The sequence below is a fragment of the Camponotus vicinus genome, unplaced genomic scaffold (genome assembly GCF_025532165.1).
Source record: "Camponotus vicinus isolate PSW18456_S1 unplaced genomic scaffold, iyCamVici1.0 SCAF_8, whole genome shotgun sequence".
Lineage (NCBI taxonomy): Eukaryota > Metazoa > Arthropoda > Insecta > Hymenoptera > Formicidae > Camponotus > Camponotus vicinus.
In genome coordinates, this window is record NW_028141980.1 from 7,267,051 (window position 1) to 7,284,416 (window position 17,366).

At 47.0% G+C, this 17,366-nt stretch overlaps 1 protein-coding gene across 1 annotated transcript; it reads left to right on the top strand.

The window, feature by feature from the left end:
- Positions 1-1,232: 1,232 nt before the first annotated feature.
- On the top strand, positions 1,233-10,539 carry LOC145975841 (uncharacterized). The gene is made up of 5 exons (XM_083106583.1): positions 1,233-2,353; positions 2,448-2,549; positions 8,856-9,130; positions 9,178-9,666; positions 10,460-10,539. The coding sequence occupies exons 1-5, from the start codon at positions 1,233-1,235 to the stop codon at positions 10,537-10,539; spliced, it is 2,067 nt and encodes a 688-aa protein (XP_082962709.1).
- The last annotated feature ends 6,827 nt before the right edge of the window (positions 10,540-17,366 follow it).

The following is a 17,366-nucleotide window of genomic DNA, read 5'->3' on the forward strand; positions in this document are numbered from 1 at the left end:
CAAACATTTTTTGCACTTTGCATGATATATTATCCATATTGCCACAAGCTGCAGTTCTATGTTCCCGAACAGATCTAGTTTCTAGAAACAGATACGATAGTCTAAGAAAGCATTCGGTACAATATTTCGATCCATTTTCCATATAGTAATAAGAAATGCAACATATCTTTGTTGCTTCGTCTAATGTTATTATTTCAGGTAAGCTTAAATTTCGCTGTTTCTTTTGTAACAGTTCAACAATATCGTCACTATTGTCACTATCGTAATCACTGTCCTCCAAGGGTTCTATTTCTATATCAGATCCATCCTCGTCTGATGATTCATGGAGATCATCAATATCCATTAGATTATCATCTTCCATATCTCTGCTCTCTCTCTCCTCTCTCTCTATCTCCATCCTCTCCGCCACAACTGGATCCATCCAATAATCGTAATCATCATCCATATCATCGTCGATGATAATTACGTTTTCTTCAGCCATTACACAAGACCACCGAAACACAAGAGCAACGAAAGAAATGATACTCTAGTGCAGCAGACTCCTCTTCATTATATATTTTTAACATAAACAATATAAACACCAGTATTCCTTTGAAGAGGATTGGATCTTAGGACCCTTTTTTCTTTTTTTTTTTACCGATGTTCGTCTGCTTTGTACTTTCGCTTCCCACATTCAAAAGATGAGAAAGGATTAGACGAAATATATAAGGAGGAGGATTGAAACATCAAATCATAGTACGGAGGCGCGGGGTGGGGGACGCTTGGGGACGTGTTGGATGTTTTTTATCGCAAATATAAACAATATTACATAAGCCGATGTCCGGCTGGTAAACAGCGGTATTTGAAGAGGATTGGATATTAGGGCCGACCCAGAATTATTTTCCATATTTTTTCTAGGAAGAATTGCAACGTATCAGCGCCGATGTTCGGCTGCTTTGTGCCCTTGCCGCGCGTGTGAGAGAGAACAAATTCTTTCTGAGATGTAAATAAATGATTATTATGATACACCATACTTATTTATTTTACACAAAGATAAAAAAGGTTTAGAAGAAATACAGGGAGGATTGAAGCGCATCAAGTCACAGTACGTGATTTGAACGCGCATCGGTTGTCAGAGTATAGCGATGTTCTGTTAGAAAGATTTTTGCGCGATTATGCAACGTATGTGTGCAAGTGCTCCATAGAAAACTGTGACTTAGTGTGTTAAAAGTGTGAAAAAGACAGGAAAAAAAATGGAAAACATCGAACAGACTGAACGCGACCTGATGGAGCGATCCAACCAAATTGCCACCTTGGGCGAATATTTTGCATGGCTACAACGATGCAACGAGTACATCGAGTCGCTGGAAGAGCAAAGTCGGATCAAACGACCACGATTATCGATCGGGAATCGACAATCGCTGATTGCTCGGATCGCGCGACTCGAAGGTGCAAAGACTCGATTGCAGAGACAGTTTATGCCCAGTGGTGGTAATTACAGTGGCGACAATAACGCGGGTGCCGGATGTAGCGCGCATCAAAATGAACTTGTGTGGCGCGAGATTGATACGGCGTTCGACAATCGTGTATTGACTGGTGCGGTGATAAACTATAATCACATCGAACCTCGCCAATTTCTCGAGGACGCCAAAGACATTGTGCTAGAACATGTGAAAAACATTATGAAAAAACACTATAATGTGGAAGTGAACACCATATTCAACGGCGAGTTCGTGGCCGGAGATAAACGCGCTAACAAAAGTATTAATACGAGAAACTGTGAACTCTTTCGCACGTCCGATTTACGCGAGTGGTACGAACGGCGCGTCATCGAACCCACCCTAGCATCGCTGGAAGAGTTTCAGGAATGCGATAGCGGATGGGCATTGTCGCGAATATTAAATTTGACAGTTAACGTAAACAAATATAATCCTATGCGCGCGGGATGTCATATAAAATTGTCGCAGGAGATTATGATGAAGAGAGCGGTGATTAACGTACAATCAAAAGACAATGCGTGTTTCGCGTGGGCAGTGGTCGCCGCTCTATATCCCGCAGAAAGAAAGGCGGAACGGGAATCATCGTACCCGCATTACGCGACAGTGCTGAATCTCCGGGACATTGAGTTTCCAGTGACTGTCAATCACTGGATTAAAAAATTTGAACTTGTCAACGATATTTCGATCAACGTCTACAGCATCGAAAGCGAGAACATTGTTCCGCTACGACTGACGGAGCAGAAGCGGGATAAGCATGTCAACTTGTACGTGGAAGACGGCAACAATGTCGGACATTTCGCATGGATCAAGAACTTATCCCGGCTCGTGAGCTCGCAATTGAGCAAACACAAGAATCATAAATATATCTGCGATCGGTATGTATAATTTAAATAATTATAAATTATGTAGCAAATTGTATATATATAAATCTTTAATTTTTTAAAAATTTTTATTTTCTTTTATACATAGATGCTTGCATTACTTTGGTTCGGACTACAAATTACAGTCACATACTGTCGACTGTGGAAAGATGAACGACTGCGCTATCCGGTTACCGAGCGATAAGGACAAGTGATTATCGTTCAACAATTACAACAGGAAAGAGCAGCTTCCATTCATCGTGTACGCCGACTTGGAATGTGTTTTGGCCAAGATGGAGGAAGAGAAGAATATGTGCCAGCACCATCAAGTATTTAGCATAGCATATTATATACATTGCTCGTACGACGACTCATTATCCGCATACCATTCGCGTCGCAGTACCGATTGTATAGCATGGTTCGTCGAGCAACTTAAAATGTTAGCATTTCGTGCAAAAAATATTTTAACTACTAATGTCCCTATGGTAGATTTAACATTCGAAGAGTGTGAAAAATTTAATAGCGCTACTCAATGTCATATATGCGAAAAACCGTTCGCGCAAGACGATACACGCGATCATTGCCATCTGACCGGACGGTACAGAGGTTCCGCGCATTCAAATTGTAATTTAAATTATAAAGAGTCTTTCTGTATTCCAATAGTGTTTCACAATTTATCCGGTTATGATTCGCATTTCATTATCGAGGAAATAGCCACAGCGTTCGAAGGGAGAGTCGATTTACTTCCAATAACCAAGGAAAAATATATATCGTTTACCAAAAATGTTGACCTTAAGGAAGACAATTCGAAAAATCATGTAAAATTACGTTTTATTGATCCATACAAATTTCTTACGGCAAGTCTCGACAAATTAGCATCATTTTTAGATAAAGATAAGCTCGATATTTTAAAATCAGAATTTCAAAATTTATCGAGTGAAAACTTAAATTTATTAACACGAAAAGGTGTGTTTCCATACGAATACATCGATTCCGTTGACAAGTTGCAAGATACATGTTTACCACCGCGCGAATCATTTTACAGTTCCTTAACCGGTGAAACTATATCCGAGAGCGATTATGCGCACGCCGAGAACATCTGGACGCGATTCTCCATTCGAACGCTAGGCGAATATAGCGATTTATATCTTAAAATCGATGTCTTGTTATTAGCCGATATTTTTGAAAACAAATGTATCGAAAGTTACGGACTCGACCCCGCGTATTATTATACTCTCCCCGGATACACGTGGGACGCCATGTTGAAGCATACGAAAATTACGTTCGAGTTGCTTACCAACATCGACATGGTTGTTTATCGAACGTGGTATACGCGGTGGTCTGAGCCAGTGTTCAAATAGATATGCTCGTGCTAATAACAAGTACATGGAGTCGTACGATCCATCGAAACCATCGTCGTATTTGATGTATTTCGATGTAAATAACTTGTATGGATGGGCAATGTGTCAACCGTTGCCTTACGTCGATTTTCGATAGGTCGACGACGTGTCAAGTTTTGACGTATCATCGATCGCGCTAGATTCGCCTACAGACTATATCCTCGAAGTCGATCTCGAGTATCCGCAACATCTTCACGATGCGCACACTGACCTACCGTTTTTCCCGACACGCGACAAACCACCTGGCAAGCGAGAGCTCAAGCTGCTCGCAACATTATACGATAAGAAACGTTACGTGATACACTACCGCAACCTGCAGTGTACGCATCACGGTCTTCGCGTTACAAAAATACATAGAATTTTACAGTTTTCACAATCTCCCTGGCTTCGAAATTACATAGAACTCAATACACATTTCAGAACATTGGCTAAAAACGATTTCGAGAAAAATTTATACAAATTAATGAACAATGCGGTATTTGGCAAAACGATGGAAAATGTGCGCAATCGCGTTGATGTAAAATTACTAACGCACTGGTACGGCGCAGAGGCAATGATCGCTAAACCAAATTTCCACAGCAGAAGCGTCTTTTCGGAAAATTTAATAGCTGTGGAATTGCGAAATCTCGAGGTGAAATTCTACAAACCAATCTACGTGGGTATGTGCATACTCGACATATCCAAGACATGTTTGTACGAGTTTCATCACGAGTATATGACGCCAATGTATCGCGACAAATGTAAGGTCATGTACACCGATACCGATAGTCTCATATATCACATTGAGTGCGAAGACATGTACAAAAATATGAAGCGCGACGTCAGCAGATTCGACACTAGCGATTATGCTGCGAACAATGCGTACGATATACCGCTCGTAAATAAAAAGGTACCGGGTCTAATGAAGGATGAAAACAACGGTGCCATAATGACCGAATTTGCCGGGCTCAGAGCAAAAATGTACGCGTTACGAGTCGATGGTAAGAAAGACACGAAAAAGGTTAAAGGTGTCAAGAGCAACGTTGTCGCGAGAACGATAACGTTTGACGATTACACGCGGTGTTTGAACGAAGAAATTGAAATCACGCGTCAGCAGTCGTGTACGATCGAAATTGCACCAAGTATACACAATCCGCGAGACAAAAATTGCTCTGAGTCCGTACGACGACAAGCGGTATATCGTACCCGAAACCACCGATACGCTACCGTGGGGGCATTATAAGATACCATTGTAAAATATGTGTGTATGTGAAAAAAATATTAATAAAGATTTTTGTATTTTTTATATTTCATATATTTTTATGTAATACATATCTTATACATTTTATATTAAAAAATAAACACCGTATGAATTAAATCACATTGTCCTTATGTATCCAAGAGTTGTGCGAATTGTCAAATCCCAACCATTTCACGTAAACCTCGTCACCCCTCCTACGCAGTACTTTCTCCACGAGATACACGTCCGGATAATTCGCGCGATGCAACTCGTGCTCGTAGAACGCTCCAGCGATAGGTTTTTTGCGATAATCCTCAAGTAGATAGCTTACGGGATTAGTATGCTGCACTTTTACAATTTTAAAAACTTCGGTTGTCCAATTTGGCGTGTAATCCTTCTCGAAAACTGTTTTATACTTGCTAACGCGTACCGAGTCACCTACTTTGAATTTTGCCGGACCCGCGATATTTACACGGTTATACACAGTAGCCAAGAGTCTTTCAGCGATCGCGGGGGTAACGTCGACGGGTCGCATACCGATCGTTCGATGCTTGCGCGCGTTGTAATCCGATACGAGTCGCGGCAACGCGCTGATCCACTTGTAAGATCCGTTCAGCGTAAACATCTTCCACATGTCGTTTTTCAGCGTGCGATTGAATCGCTCAACGATCAATGCCTTCAATACTGGATATGTAGAATAGTGATTGATGTCATGTTTCCGCATGAGCCATTGCACGTCAGCGTTATAAAATTCCTTCCCCATATCAGTCTGTAAGTTTTTCGGACATCTTTTGCTATTTCGAATTATCTCAGCGATAGCGTCAGCTGTCTCGCTTCCGCCTTTACTCTTGAGTGGTACGGCCCACGCGTGCTTGCTCAACACATCGATGACAGTGAGTATGTAGTGGTAATTTCTGTTGAAACGAGAGTACGGACGCATCTCGACGATGTCAGCTTGCCACAGGTCATCGTATCCCCGCACTATGACATGTCTTCGGGGAAAATTTTTTCTCGCCGGCGCGTGCAATTCGTTCACCAACTGCCGTTTCTCTAAACTATGTTGTTTCTTCGCTTCCTCGGTTATTCCCGATCGCCGATCCATCGTTGTTTCGATTCGTCGATCAAACGATGTGTGCCCTCGGGGCATTACATACTCGTATCACCGTGCGTTTTATCATTCGTTGTCGCTCTTTAGCCGTTTCTGAGCCGTTCACAGTCGTTTGTCGTTTTTCAATAGCCGTTCGATAGCCGTTCCTGCCTCGTTCGTTGCCGTTCGATAGCCATTCGATAGCCGTTTGTTGCCGTAATTGGCCCTGTTGGTAGTCGCTTCTAAATAGTCCGTAGCCTCGTTTACAGTCGTTTCTGACCCGTTCGCAGCCTCGTTGGCAATCGTTTCTGACCCGTTCGTAGCCGTTCCAGAGTTGTATGCCGCCTCGTATGTAGCCGTTCCTGACGTGTTCATAGCCTTGTTCGCAGCCGTTCCTGAGGTGTTCATAGCCTCGTTCGCAGCTGTTCTTGAATTGTTCGTAGCCTCGTTCGCAGCCGTTTCCTCTTTGATCACTACCACTCATTGTAGTTCGATAGCCGTTCGATAACCCTTCGTTCGATAAGCCTTTGTAGATGTTCAATAATTATACAATAGCCGCTCCTTAGCCGTTCGTAGCTGTTTCTGAATTAGTGTTATTCGCACGCCGAAGCTCGTTTATCGCAGTCTGCAAAGCTCGCACGTCCTTCTCGAACGCAGTCAGCTTCTCGTCTGATTCTTTTTGCTGATTCTTCAACGTTTTAACGCATTGTTCCACGTACAGTTTGTTGACTGCATCGGTATCAGCCTCAGGTTGCGCTACACGGCGAATTTTGCGCGACCTCGCGACATAGTACGTAGCGACGCGACACAGAGCGTTTTGACGCAAGTAACTTGTCCGATTACCCTAATGATCGCTTGTTCTAATTGCTTCATTTCTCTGTTCGAATAATCCAAATTTGTTGATGGGCATTTTTTTCTCGATGCGAGTGACGTCGATCAACTGATCAGTTTTGTCGAGACACCGTTTAATTTATAATAAGACCAACTTCGCGAAGTTCATCGATGATCGACAGGATCTCGTTGTCGTGAGCGTTGTGGCCAGCTCGGCGCGAAGCGTCGAGCAATCGTAGACGATCCACTAGCTCGTTGGAATCGTCCCAGTGCACGTAATCGATCTTATTGTCGGTTAGCGTCATCGCGCGAGGCATGAATACTCCCGTACCGCATTTTTTCTTTTTCGATTCGATCGACATCAACGGTGCAATTATGTGTTTATACTTGTATACCCTGTTGCTCTTTAATTGACCTTGCGCATCGTATTGGCGTTTATGCGCACTCGTCGCCATTAATATGCTCTTATATTTTTGCATATCGTCCTCAGTGTATATGTCATCATCGGAAATTCTCTTGAAGATCAACTCGTATAATCCAGGTGTACCAATGTACCTCACTTTGTCTATGATTATAGAGTCATCTCCGCCGATGTCGAATCGTTTGTTACCGAGCCACATTTCATTCTTGTCGAAATAGACACCGTACACGTGACCGATCTGGTTTTTTTCGTCGCCACTAAAGAGAGCGCTCGTACTTTTGTGCCAGTAGCCCGAAGTGCTCTCGTAACATTTTCTGACTTTCCAACGTTTGTAACATGTTTCGAACAGATGGTGATTCGAGCGGGATGCCCGTGGTTTCGAAAACATTTTCGATTGCGAGTGATTCGGGTATCGTGGGTTGTACGATTCTCGTTGTCGCGGATGGTGTGGAGGTTATCAGCGGTTCATCCGATGTACGCGATGTTGATAAACGATTCACCTTCAATCGTTGTCTCTTTTTCGGTGTCGTATCCTCCTCCTCCTCCTCTTCTCCTCCCCTCCCCCTCCTTCCTTGCCCTCTCCCTCCCTTTTTCCCTCCCCTCCCTCCCCCTCTTTTCCTTTTTTCCTCTCCCTCCTCTCTCCCTTTCCCTCCTCTTTCCTTTTCCCTCCCTCCCTCCCTCCCGCCCTCCCTCCCTCTCCTTTTTTCCTCCCCTCCCCTCTTCCCTCCCCTCATCCCCTCTTTTCCTCCTTCCCTCCCCTTCCTCCTCTTTCCCCTCTCCCCTCCTCCTGCCCCCTCCCTTTTTCCTCCCTTCCCCTCCTCCTCCACACAACCTCCCCCCTCCACCCCTTCCCACCCTCTCCCCCTCATTCCCCCCTCCTCTTTCTCCCCTCCCCTCTTCCCTCCTCCTCCTCCTCTTCCTCGTACCGCTAAGTACGACATAATTCACTGAAATCCTCATACGACATGTCGGTATTCACGTGATCGTTGTACACATGTTTTAAGTTGGTACCATCCTGTTTAAACAAGATCAGCAGGTTCGCGTTGTCGCGTATAAGATGTTTTGGTATTCTCGCGTACGTCTGACAGAGATAGAAGCAGTCGACGTTCGAATGACGACCCATTGAGAAGTACTCTCTTATCGTATTTTGCTTGTCGCACGCCACGTCATCGAAGACGAAAATCGAGTTTGGACGTGCCTCGCTCGGTGGAATGACGTCACTGTTATTGGAGAACGTAAAGTAGCCGATTTCATCGATCGATGTTGACAAATTCTCCAGATATCGATATTTCGGCTGTTGCAGCGACTTCGAGTACACGTACACGTTCTCGAAACGTACACCGTGCGGACTTTCCAGTAGACTTAGGTAGACTTCAGAACTTTGGTTTTACCACAATTCGAGGGACCGCAAACGATCGCGCGTATAGTAGTCGGTAGCATCGTACCGTGCCTGCGCATCTCCGCGTTGTTCCCCATTAATCGTAATCTGTCATCGCAATTTGTCACGCATATCGTCAAAGGTTGTCGTACGAATCTCATTTTTCGACATTGCTGATTAGATCGAACGCCTGCCTATTTATAGGTGCGCGAAATCACGAGTCGCTCAGTAGAGAAAAAATGTTCGTTCTGCTATCAAGTCCTTCCAACATTCGCGATTTGAGCGTCGAACAACTACAATTTGTGTTGAAAGCAGTTCTGTTGCGAATGTGCGGTGATCACGTCCACTACGTGTGGGACAAATTTCCGGAACACATAAAGGCGGGTCCGGAGGTTCAGACGTATCGTCGCTGTTACGAACACTACAATCAGCCGTGGCAGGAAACGCATATCGACGGTCCGGCGCCGTTGATAAAGAATTGCAGCGAATGTCAACGAAAATAGGTAGAGGCCTATTAAATCACGCGATAAACACACTTCTGATCGAATTCCATATTCCCGGCTATCAGTTTTGCGGGCCAGGCACACAGTTGGAGAAGCGATTAGTCAAAGGCGATCGAGATATCAACCCATTGGACGCGGCGTGTCGTGAACACGATATAGCATACTCTCGGAGCAACGATCTCACTGAGAGACACGCGGCGGATAAGATACTCGCCGAGAAAGCGCGGAATCGCATCGTTGCGAGAGATTCGACTCTCGGTGAGAGAGCCGCCGCCACAGCTGTCTGGACAGCGATGAAAGCCAAGACGAAGCTCGGTATGGGTCTGAAGACGACGAAGATGAAGAAAAGAATGGCGAAGAAACGGATACTTCCGGTAGCGAAATGCGGCGGTGTATTGCCGATTCTACCAATGTTAGGTGCGCTCGGATCCCTGATCGATGGAACGGCTGGTGTAGCGAAGGCGATGAACGACGGAAAAGCCGCGCAACGTCAGTTGCAAGAGATGCTACGTCACAATCGCGCCATGGAAGGTCGCGGATTATATCTCGCTCCTTACAAATACGGACGAGGAGCCTCACCGAGAAAAAAAAAACGTCAAAGAGACGCTAAAAATCCCGCAGGGCGCAACTACCAACGTACAATTGCTGCAATTCTTCTTTTCCACCGTAGATTTGAGCGACGATGAATACGAGCTTGGTCTAACGGATTTTGAGACTTATCACACGATACCGAATGTGAATTCCTCGAATAATAAATTTTACTTTGGCAAAGATGACGCGGAAATTACGATTCCCGAGAGATCGTATGAGTTGCAAAATATACATGAATTTTTGAAACATGCAATTTTACGGATACGCCGTGATAAGAAACACATTGACTATGAAGATGGAGAATATCCGATAGTGCTCCGCGCTAATTACAATACGATGAGGAGCGAGATCAAATGCGCCTACAGAATAAACTTTAGCAAGCCCAACAACGTTGGATCGCTGCTAGGATTCTCGAATCGTATTCTCGAGCCGCGAAAATGGTACGAATCGAACATGCCGATTAACATTATCAACGTGAATATTATCCGTATAGAGTTTAACGTGACCGCGGGCGCGTACAACAACGGCAAACTCGTCCATACGATACATGAATTTTCACCGAGAGTACCACCGGGATATAAGATATCGGAAACGCCTGCGCAGATCATTTACCTACCGATCATCGCGCGGAGCATTACGGATTTAACGTTACGCGTTGTCGATCAGAACGGACGATTGCTTGATTTTCGAGGAGAAGAGATCACCATAAGATGCACGTACGACGGCTACGACGATAACGTACGTATGCGACGTATGAGATGCTCGTGTTGAACGGATCGAAGGACGTGAGAGATAACACAATCTTTACGAGGCCAGCGACAACAACAACACCGTCGACGTTCGCTAATATCCAATCATCCAAGAAAAAGAAACTCAGTGCATCGAACGTTGCGTTTTTACAATCTTTGGGATTCGCGGTGCGAAATAGCTGAACGATGACCGACATTCTCAACATCGGTGACGAACCGATCTTTGACGATCGTATCGTCAAGATCGAGACTCACGCGTACAACCCGTTCGCCAATACAACGTTCGGACACAGTGACGAGATAAGAATACCCATACAACAACAGGATCTGTATACATTGCCGTACGAGAGTTTCCTATACATCGAGGGACAACTAACGAAAACCAAACCAGCTGAAGGAAGTGATGTGATACTGGGAAATAATTGCGTCGCATTCATGTTCGATGAGATTCGATACGAACTCGATGGCGTTGAGATTGATCGCAATAGAAACGTAGGAATAACTACTACACTGAAACACTATGTAACAGTATCATCCGATAGAAACGTGATTATGAGGAACGCCAGCTGGGATTCGACGACCCATGCGAATGGACACTTCAATTTTTGCGTACCGCTCTACATGTTATTGGGATTTTGCGAGGATTACAAACGCGTGGTGATTAACGCTCGTCACGAATTGAGCTTAATACGATCGCGCAACGACAACAATTGTCTGTTTGGAGATTCGACACTGGAGCCTGTGATCAACATATTCAAGATACAATGGCGAATGCCACACGTGCTGTTAAGCGAGATCGAAAAGCTGTCGATGCTGCGTGCTCTGGAAAGCGGACGATATCTCAGCATGGTTTTCGCTCGTGGGATCTGTATGAGTTTCCGCTATTGCAGCGTACAATCAAGCATTCGTGGGCCATTAAGACCGCGACTCAGTTGGAGAAACCACGATACGTTTTCTTCGCTCTGCAGACAAGCCGGAAAAATATCATGTCTGAGGATACGAGTCGATTCGACGACTGCAAATTGATCAACGTGAAACTCTATCTGAACTCGGAATGTTATCCGTACGACGATATGAATCTGGATTTTGATAAAAACAGATGGTCCATTCTGTACGACACGTACACGCACTTCTGCAAAAACTATTACGGATACGAGTATCTCGAACCAAGTCTCACCGTCTCGACGTTTCTACTTAATGGTCCGTTCGTGATTATCGATTGTTCTCGACAAAACGAATCGGTCAAGACCGCAACCGTGGATGTGAGATTGGAATTCGAATGTAAGGAGAACGTGCCGATGAATACCACTGCGTACTGTCTCATCATACACGATCGCGTGATCCAGTACAATCCGTTGACCAACGTTGTACGCAAAATCACCTAAGCGGTAACATCGACACAAGAGAGGGGAGGAGGAGCAGGATATAAATCAAAGTGTTGCGGATGATTTTAGAGTTTCGTCATTCCTCTCGACTGATGTATCGAAGAGAGAAAGAGAGAGAGAGATCTCGTCATGTCCGTACCAACGTTTGTGGATCTGCAAGGATTTACCATCGGCAAACTATTCTTCGTGAAGGAAGCGGCAATCCTGAGAAAGGGATATGTTCTCTCACATTATTTTTTCGCAAGTCCTGTACCGTGGAGCGTGCTTACAAAATCTGACCAACGTCAAGTTTCATGGGTGATTAGAAATCATCATGGATTACAATGGGAAGACGGAAACGTTCCGTATGGCTTGGCTCAGCGTGTAATTACAACAGCTGTCGTTGGTACGATACACGAAGAAGAAGAAGAAGAAGAATCATCTGTCGTGTATGTTAAAGGACTTGAAAAGCGAAAATGGCTGACCGATATACTAGGTGATGTGGGAAACGGCTATATTATTGAAACCTTGGATGCAGACTATGAAGATATTAATTCTCTAAATAAATTAGATATTACCAATAGTATGCGATGTGGAAAACATGTTAAGAATTGCGCATTACAAAATGTATTTAAAAATTTAACTGATGGTCGCAACGCCAGAAAGAATTGCAAGAAAATAAAATATGTAAACATTAATATGTTTTATCTCTTATTTCCCCTAGACCTTTCCTTGCGTTTCTAAGAATTTTTGTCTGAGCGTTATCTCCCCTTCTCCTAAAATTCAAAGCGTTAGAAGCATTGATCTCCCTCCCACTACATTATACTTTTGAGCGTCATGTATACTCGGTTAATTCTTGTACGATCAGTCTCGCGTTCACAGTCACCGCTCGTGGTTCACTTTTCATAACTTCCAGAGAAATGTACTACGTCGAAAGAAGCAGCAGCGGCAGCGACGTCGGAAGACGCGTGAATAATTACGTGCCGAGTCGTAATAAAACTTCATCGTTTGAGAACAAATGTGACGAGTAAGTTTCGTTTAACTTTTTTCTATTTTTCGATTTTTACAAATTGTATTATTACTATTATTTAATTTTTCTGTAGCATTTCGTTGGAGCGTCGTGCGGTTCGTATACTAGGTAGACGATACGCATTGACAGCTACGGAATTCAAATTCCTCGAAATTGGTATCAACGTGGGTCCACCGAGTTACGTGGAGATTGCCATAGGAGATCATCGAGGAAAGGAACTGATATTATCTCTCGAAACGTGGAAGGGACTCTACGAGCAACGTCGCAATATTCAAAATTTACTTCGGAACGACTCTAAAGATGACTACAATTTCATAAGCGTTGGACCGCTAACAGTGAGAGTTCGTACGATTAACGACGTCAAACTCATAAGTCTCGAATCTTCAAACGTATGCTTGATGATGGTCGAATCGACGTTATATCGTATGTTCGATCTCGATCAATACATAAATGTAACTTTTGATCGATTGGATAAAATTATCCAAACAGTTGATGTCAAATTTACGCAATTTTCCAATATCGCAGCCACTGTAATAAATCCGAAAGAAGTATCATATGTAATACGCGCGAGTGATGCTTTCAACAAGCATCAGCTCGTCGATTGCGAGCTGGCAGCTTTAGTTTTTAGTCCATAGTACGTAAGAAAAATATATATAAAACATAAATAAAGAGTTTTAAGTCTAAATCATGACGTAATTTCTTCGCACGCATTTCCATCCACCCAATCCTCTTCAAAGGAATACCGCTTATATTGTTTAATTCGAAAAAAATCTAGAATTACTTATATTGTGGGGAGAGGGGGTGTACCGCAAGAGCACAAAGCTATTTTGTTTGCGAAAACATGTCCCGACGCGTTAGTCAGCCTTAAGACCCAATCCTCTTCAAATACCGCTGTTTATCAACCGAACATCGGTTTATGATTGTTTATACTTGTCATAAAACATCCAACACGTCCCCAAGCGTCTCCCGCCACCGAAATCCCCTCCGTCCCGCGTGACGTCGTTCCCCCGCGCCACCGAAAACCCCCTCCATCCTGCGTGACGTCATTCCCCCGCGCCGCTGAGATCCCCTCACGCCTCACCCCCCTGAGAGGACCTGGATTAGAACCCGCCTAATCTAATGCGGAGGATCTTCGCCGAGGCCCCTCTGTAAGAATAGTGAGGCCGATGGCAGCGATCCGTATCTGGGGACTGGACGAGGCGGTAACGGTGGAAGAGGTGGTAGCCGCCATTGCGGACAGAGGCGTCGCCAGGCCGGAGGAGATGAGGGTCTCTATCAATAGGCCCGCCAACGGGATGGGTGTGGCCTGGGTCCGCTGCCCGGTCAGAGCGGCGGACGACCTGGCCTCAGCCACCCGCATCAGGATAGGGTGGACGACCGCCAAAGTAGAGCTGGCTGTGGCACGTCCCTCCCACTGCTTTAAGTGTTGGAGGGGGGGGCATGTCGCAGCCAGGTGCAGCGGTACCGAGGATAGGTCCCGCACCTGTTATAGGTGCGGGACGGTGGAGCACATGGCCCCCTCGTGTCGGTCGGTCCCCCGCTGTTTGCCGTGCGCAGATGCGGGTAAAAGGGCGGATCACCGGATGGTAGGAGCTGGCTGCGGACAGCTCCCGGGACGGGCCTCGCCCACCCCCGCACCTCAGCGGCGACAGGGGCGACAGCAGCAGCGGCAGCAGCAGCAGCGGCAACAGCAGCATCAGCCGCAAGGAGCGCCGCAGCAGCCCCAGCCGGAGCCGCCACCGAAAGAGCGGAGGCTCCCTAGGAACGGGATAGGAGGAAAGGAGAGAGAAAAGGAGAAGGAGTTGACGGAGGAGAGGATGAAAATAGGGGACGCCCATGAATAAGGATAAGCCAGCGCCCCTATCTATCTTGCAGGCCAACCTCAACCACGCCCGCCGTGCGCAGGATCTTTTCCTGCACACGATGGCAGAGCGTGGGTGTAGATTGGGCGTGGTATCGGAGCCGTACGCGGCCCCTCCCGACCACCCGTCCTGATTTCCGGGCGGGTGCTTGGGGGGGGGCCGTCCCCCTGGTGGCCGTCGTGCGGAGGGACGACGAGGTATCGCCCCCCTGCGGGATGGGATCTGGGGTCGGCACTTCGTGATGGTGTGGTGGGGGACCACCTGTGTTCTGGGAGTGTACCTCCCTCCCTCGCTGAGCCTGGCCCAGTTTGAGGCCGAGCTCGGCGAGATAGAGGAGGCTGTGAGGAGCGGCCTTCCCGGGCCGGTCCTCGTGATGGGCGACTTCAACTCCAAATCTGGGAGATGGGGCTGCCCATCCGAGGATCGGCGCGGGGAGGCGCTGCGGGACTGGGCAGGGTCACTTGGGTTGACCCTGCTCAATGTCGGGTCCGTTGCCACGTGCGTGAGGCCGCAGGGGAGGTCCATTGTCGATTTGACGTGGGCCTCCCCGGCGGCCTTGCGCATGGTGAGGGGATGGAGGGTGGCCGCCGAGCTCGAGACCCTGTCGGATCACAGGTACATCGAGCTCAGTTTGGTCGCCCGACATCCGCCCACTGGACCGGACACTCGAGAGGAACGCAGGTGGTGCCTCACCAAGCTGAACCCGGACCTCCTGATGGCTTTGATGCAGGCCACGCTATGGGTCTGGGGGGAGGATTCCTTGGCATGGGAGGGAAAAGGGGTGGAGGAGTTGGCATCGAGGCTTCGCGGTGCTCTCTGGGGAGCTTGTGACGCCTCGATGCCAAGGGTAAGGAAAGGATGCGGGAGAAGGTCGGCGTACTGGTGGACCGAGGAGATTGCGAATCTTCGCGACGCCTCGGTCCGGGCCAGACGCCGACTTCAAAGATGTATGCGAAGGAGGAACCGTAGCAAGGCCTGTATTGAGCAGGCGCGGGGGGAGTCCCGGCATTCCCTCGGCGCTGCCATCGGGAGGTCCAAGACTAGGGCCTGGGAGGAGCTGCTCGCCTCCCTGAATGAGGATCCGTGGGGGCGCCTGTATAGAATGGTCCTCAAAAAATTGAGGCCACGGGCGCCTCCGACCACGGAGTCCCTGGCCCCTGGCTTCCTCGGGGGGGTGGTTGAGACTCTCTTCCCCGGGGGAGCCGGAGGCGCAGTGCCCTTCCCCCTTTCGGACCGTATGCCCGAATGGAGGGAGGGCTGGGAGGTGACAGCGGAGGAGATGGGGGATGCCGTTCGGAGGATGAAGCCGAATAAGGCCCCTGGTCCGGACGGCATCCCGGGCAAGATCTGGGCCCTGGTCATGGGGGAGATTGGCGGAGGAGGAGGCTTCCTGGGCCTCTGGCCCCCCCGCGAGATGTGACCTGAGTGGGGGGAGGAGCCTCTTTTGAGGCTATTCTCCCCCACTCACTGCAAAGAACGAGGAGGTAAGCGGGGCGTACATGGGGAGAGGTTTCTGGGGCTGCGGGAGGTCCTGTGACCTATTCGTGCGGCCCCCCTCTTCCCCCCCCGCCCCGCCCAGCAGTGGAAGAGGTCCCGTGTCTGGGGGCTACGGCGAGGGGTACCCGGGGGAGCGGAGATCTCCTACCGGGACAGACCCCAGGAGGCGGAGCCGGGAGGTGGACGGGTGTCCTCCCTCCCGGCTACAACGAGGGAACGCGGTGGGGGGGTCGCGGAAGAATGCCGGTGGCGTACCCGTGGCCCCCCGTGTCACCGCCGTGGAGGACACCCGCAGGGGTTTTAGCCGGTAAGAATCCGGCATAATCCCCTCTCCCTCCGCGAGGAGAGGGGGTATCCATGAGGATTTCCCTTGCGTATAAAAAAAAAAGAACCCGCCTAGTCTATCTACTTGTAGTTTTTGATGTCCCGCTAGATAGTCGCCAGTTTCAAATTTTATACAAGAAAATTTCGTATATCGGTGATGAATCAGGATAATAATGTTACAAAATTCAAAAATTTGTCTTGTTCAGAACATCATTCTCTCGCGTGAATCAGTTTCTCTCGCACTATCAGTTAGCGGTTAAAGAATTTTGTAGAATTGAAGATTTTTTCGATGTTGGTTTACCATCGTCATCAGTAGATGTCTTCCGATGTTCCTTATTATCTAATGAAGTCATTATAATAGATCTCAATGAAGTGCACAGTAAATGTTTTCGCATGCCTTATTGGCATACTAAAGGGCATAAAGATCCCATTGTTGACGTCTGGATAGTTGCGGTTATTCTACATACTAGAGATTTAGATGGTCTTCATTAGGGTTCTGAAATTTTTATTTAGATGAGTCAACGAGGACGAGGGAGAGGAAGAGAAGCGGACAAGGCCTGTATGTTGAAAGCGTTGAAATTATTAAATGCAGATATTTGGAAAATATCGCACATCCCAACCTCAAGAATTGCAACGAAGAGATGCAAAGAAAAACACACAAAGACAAAACATGACACCCACAATTACACAAAGACAGATATCATCATTACCACAATTCCCAGTATCATCATCCCTGCATGCTCCATCATCATCATTCTTACCTGCACAATCT

Excerpts from the sequence above, each read along its gene's own strand:
- LOC145975841 (XM_083106583.1), top strand. The coding sequence starts at position 1,233 with ATGGAAAACATCGAACAGACTGAACGCGACCTGATGGAGCGATCCAAC. Across the intron at positions 2,354-2,447 it reads CATAAATATATCTGCGATCG|ATGCTTGCATTACTTTGGTT; the intron begins GTATGTATAATT and ends TTTTATACATAG. Across the intron at positions 9,667-10,459 it reads CGACGGAAAAGCCGCGCAAC|GAGAAGAGATCACCATAAGA; the intron begins GTCAGTTGCAAG and ends TTGATTTTCGAG.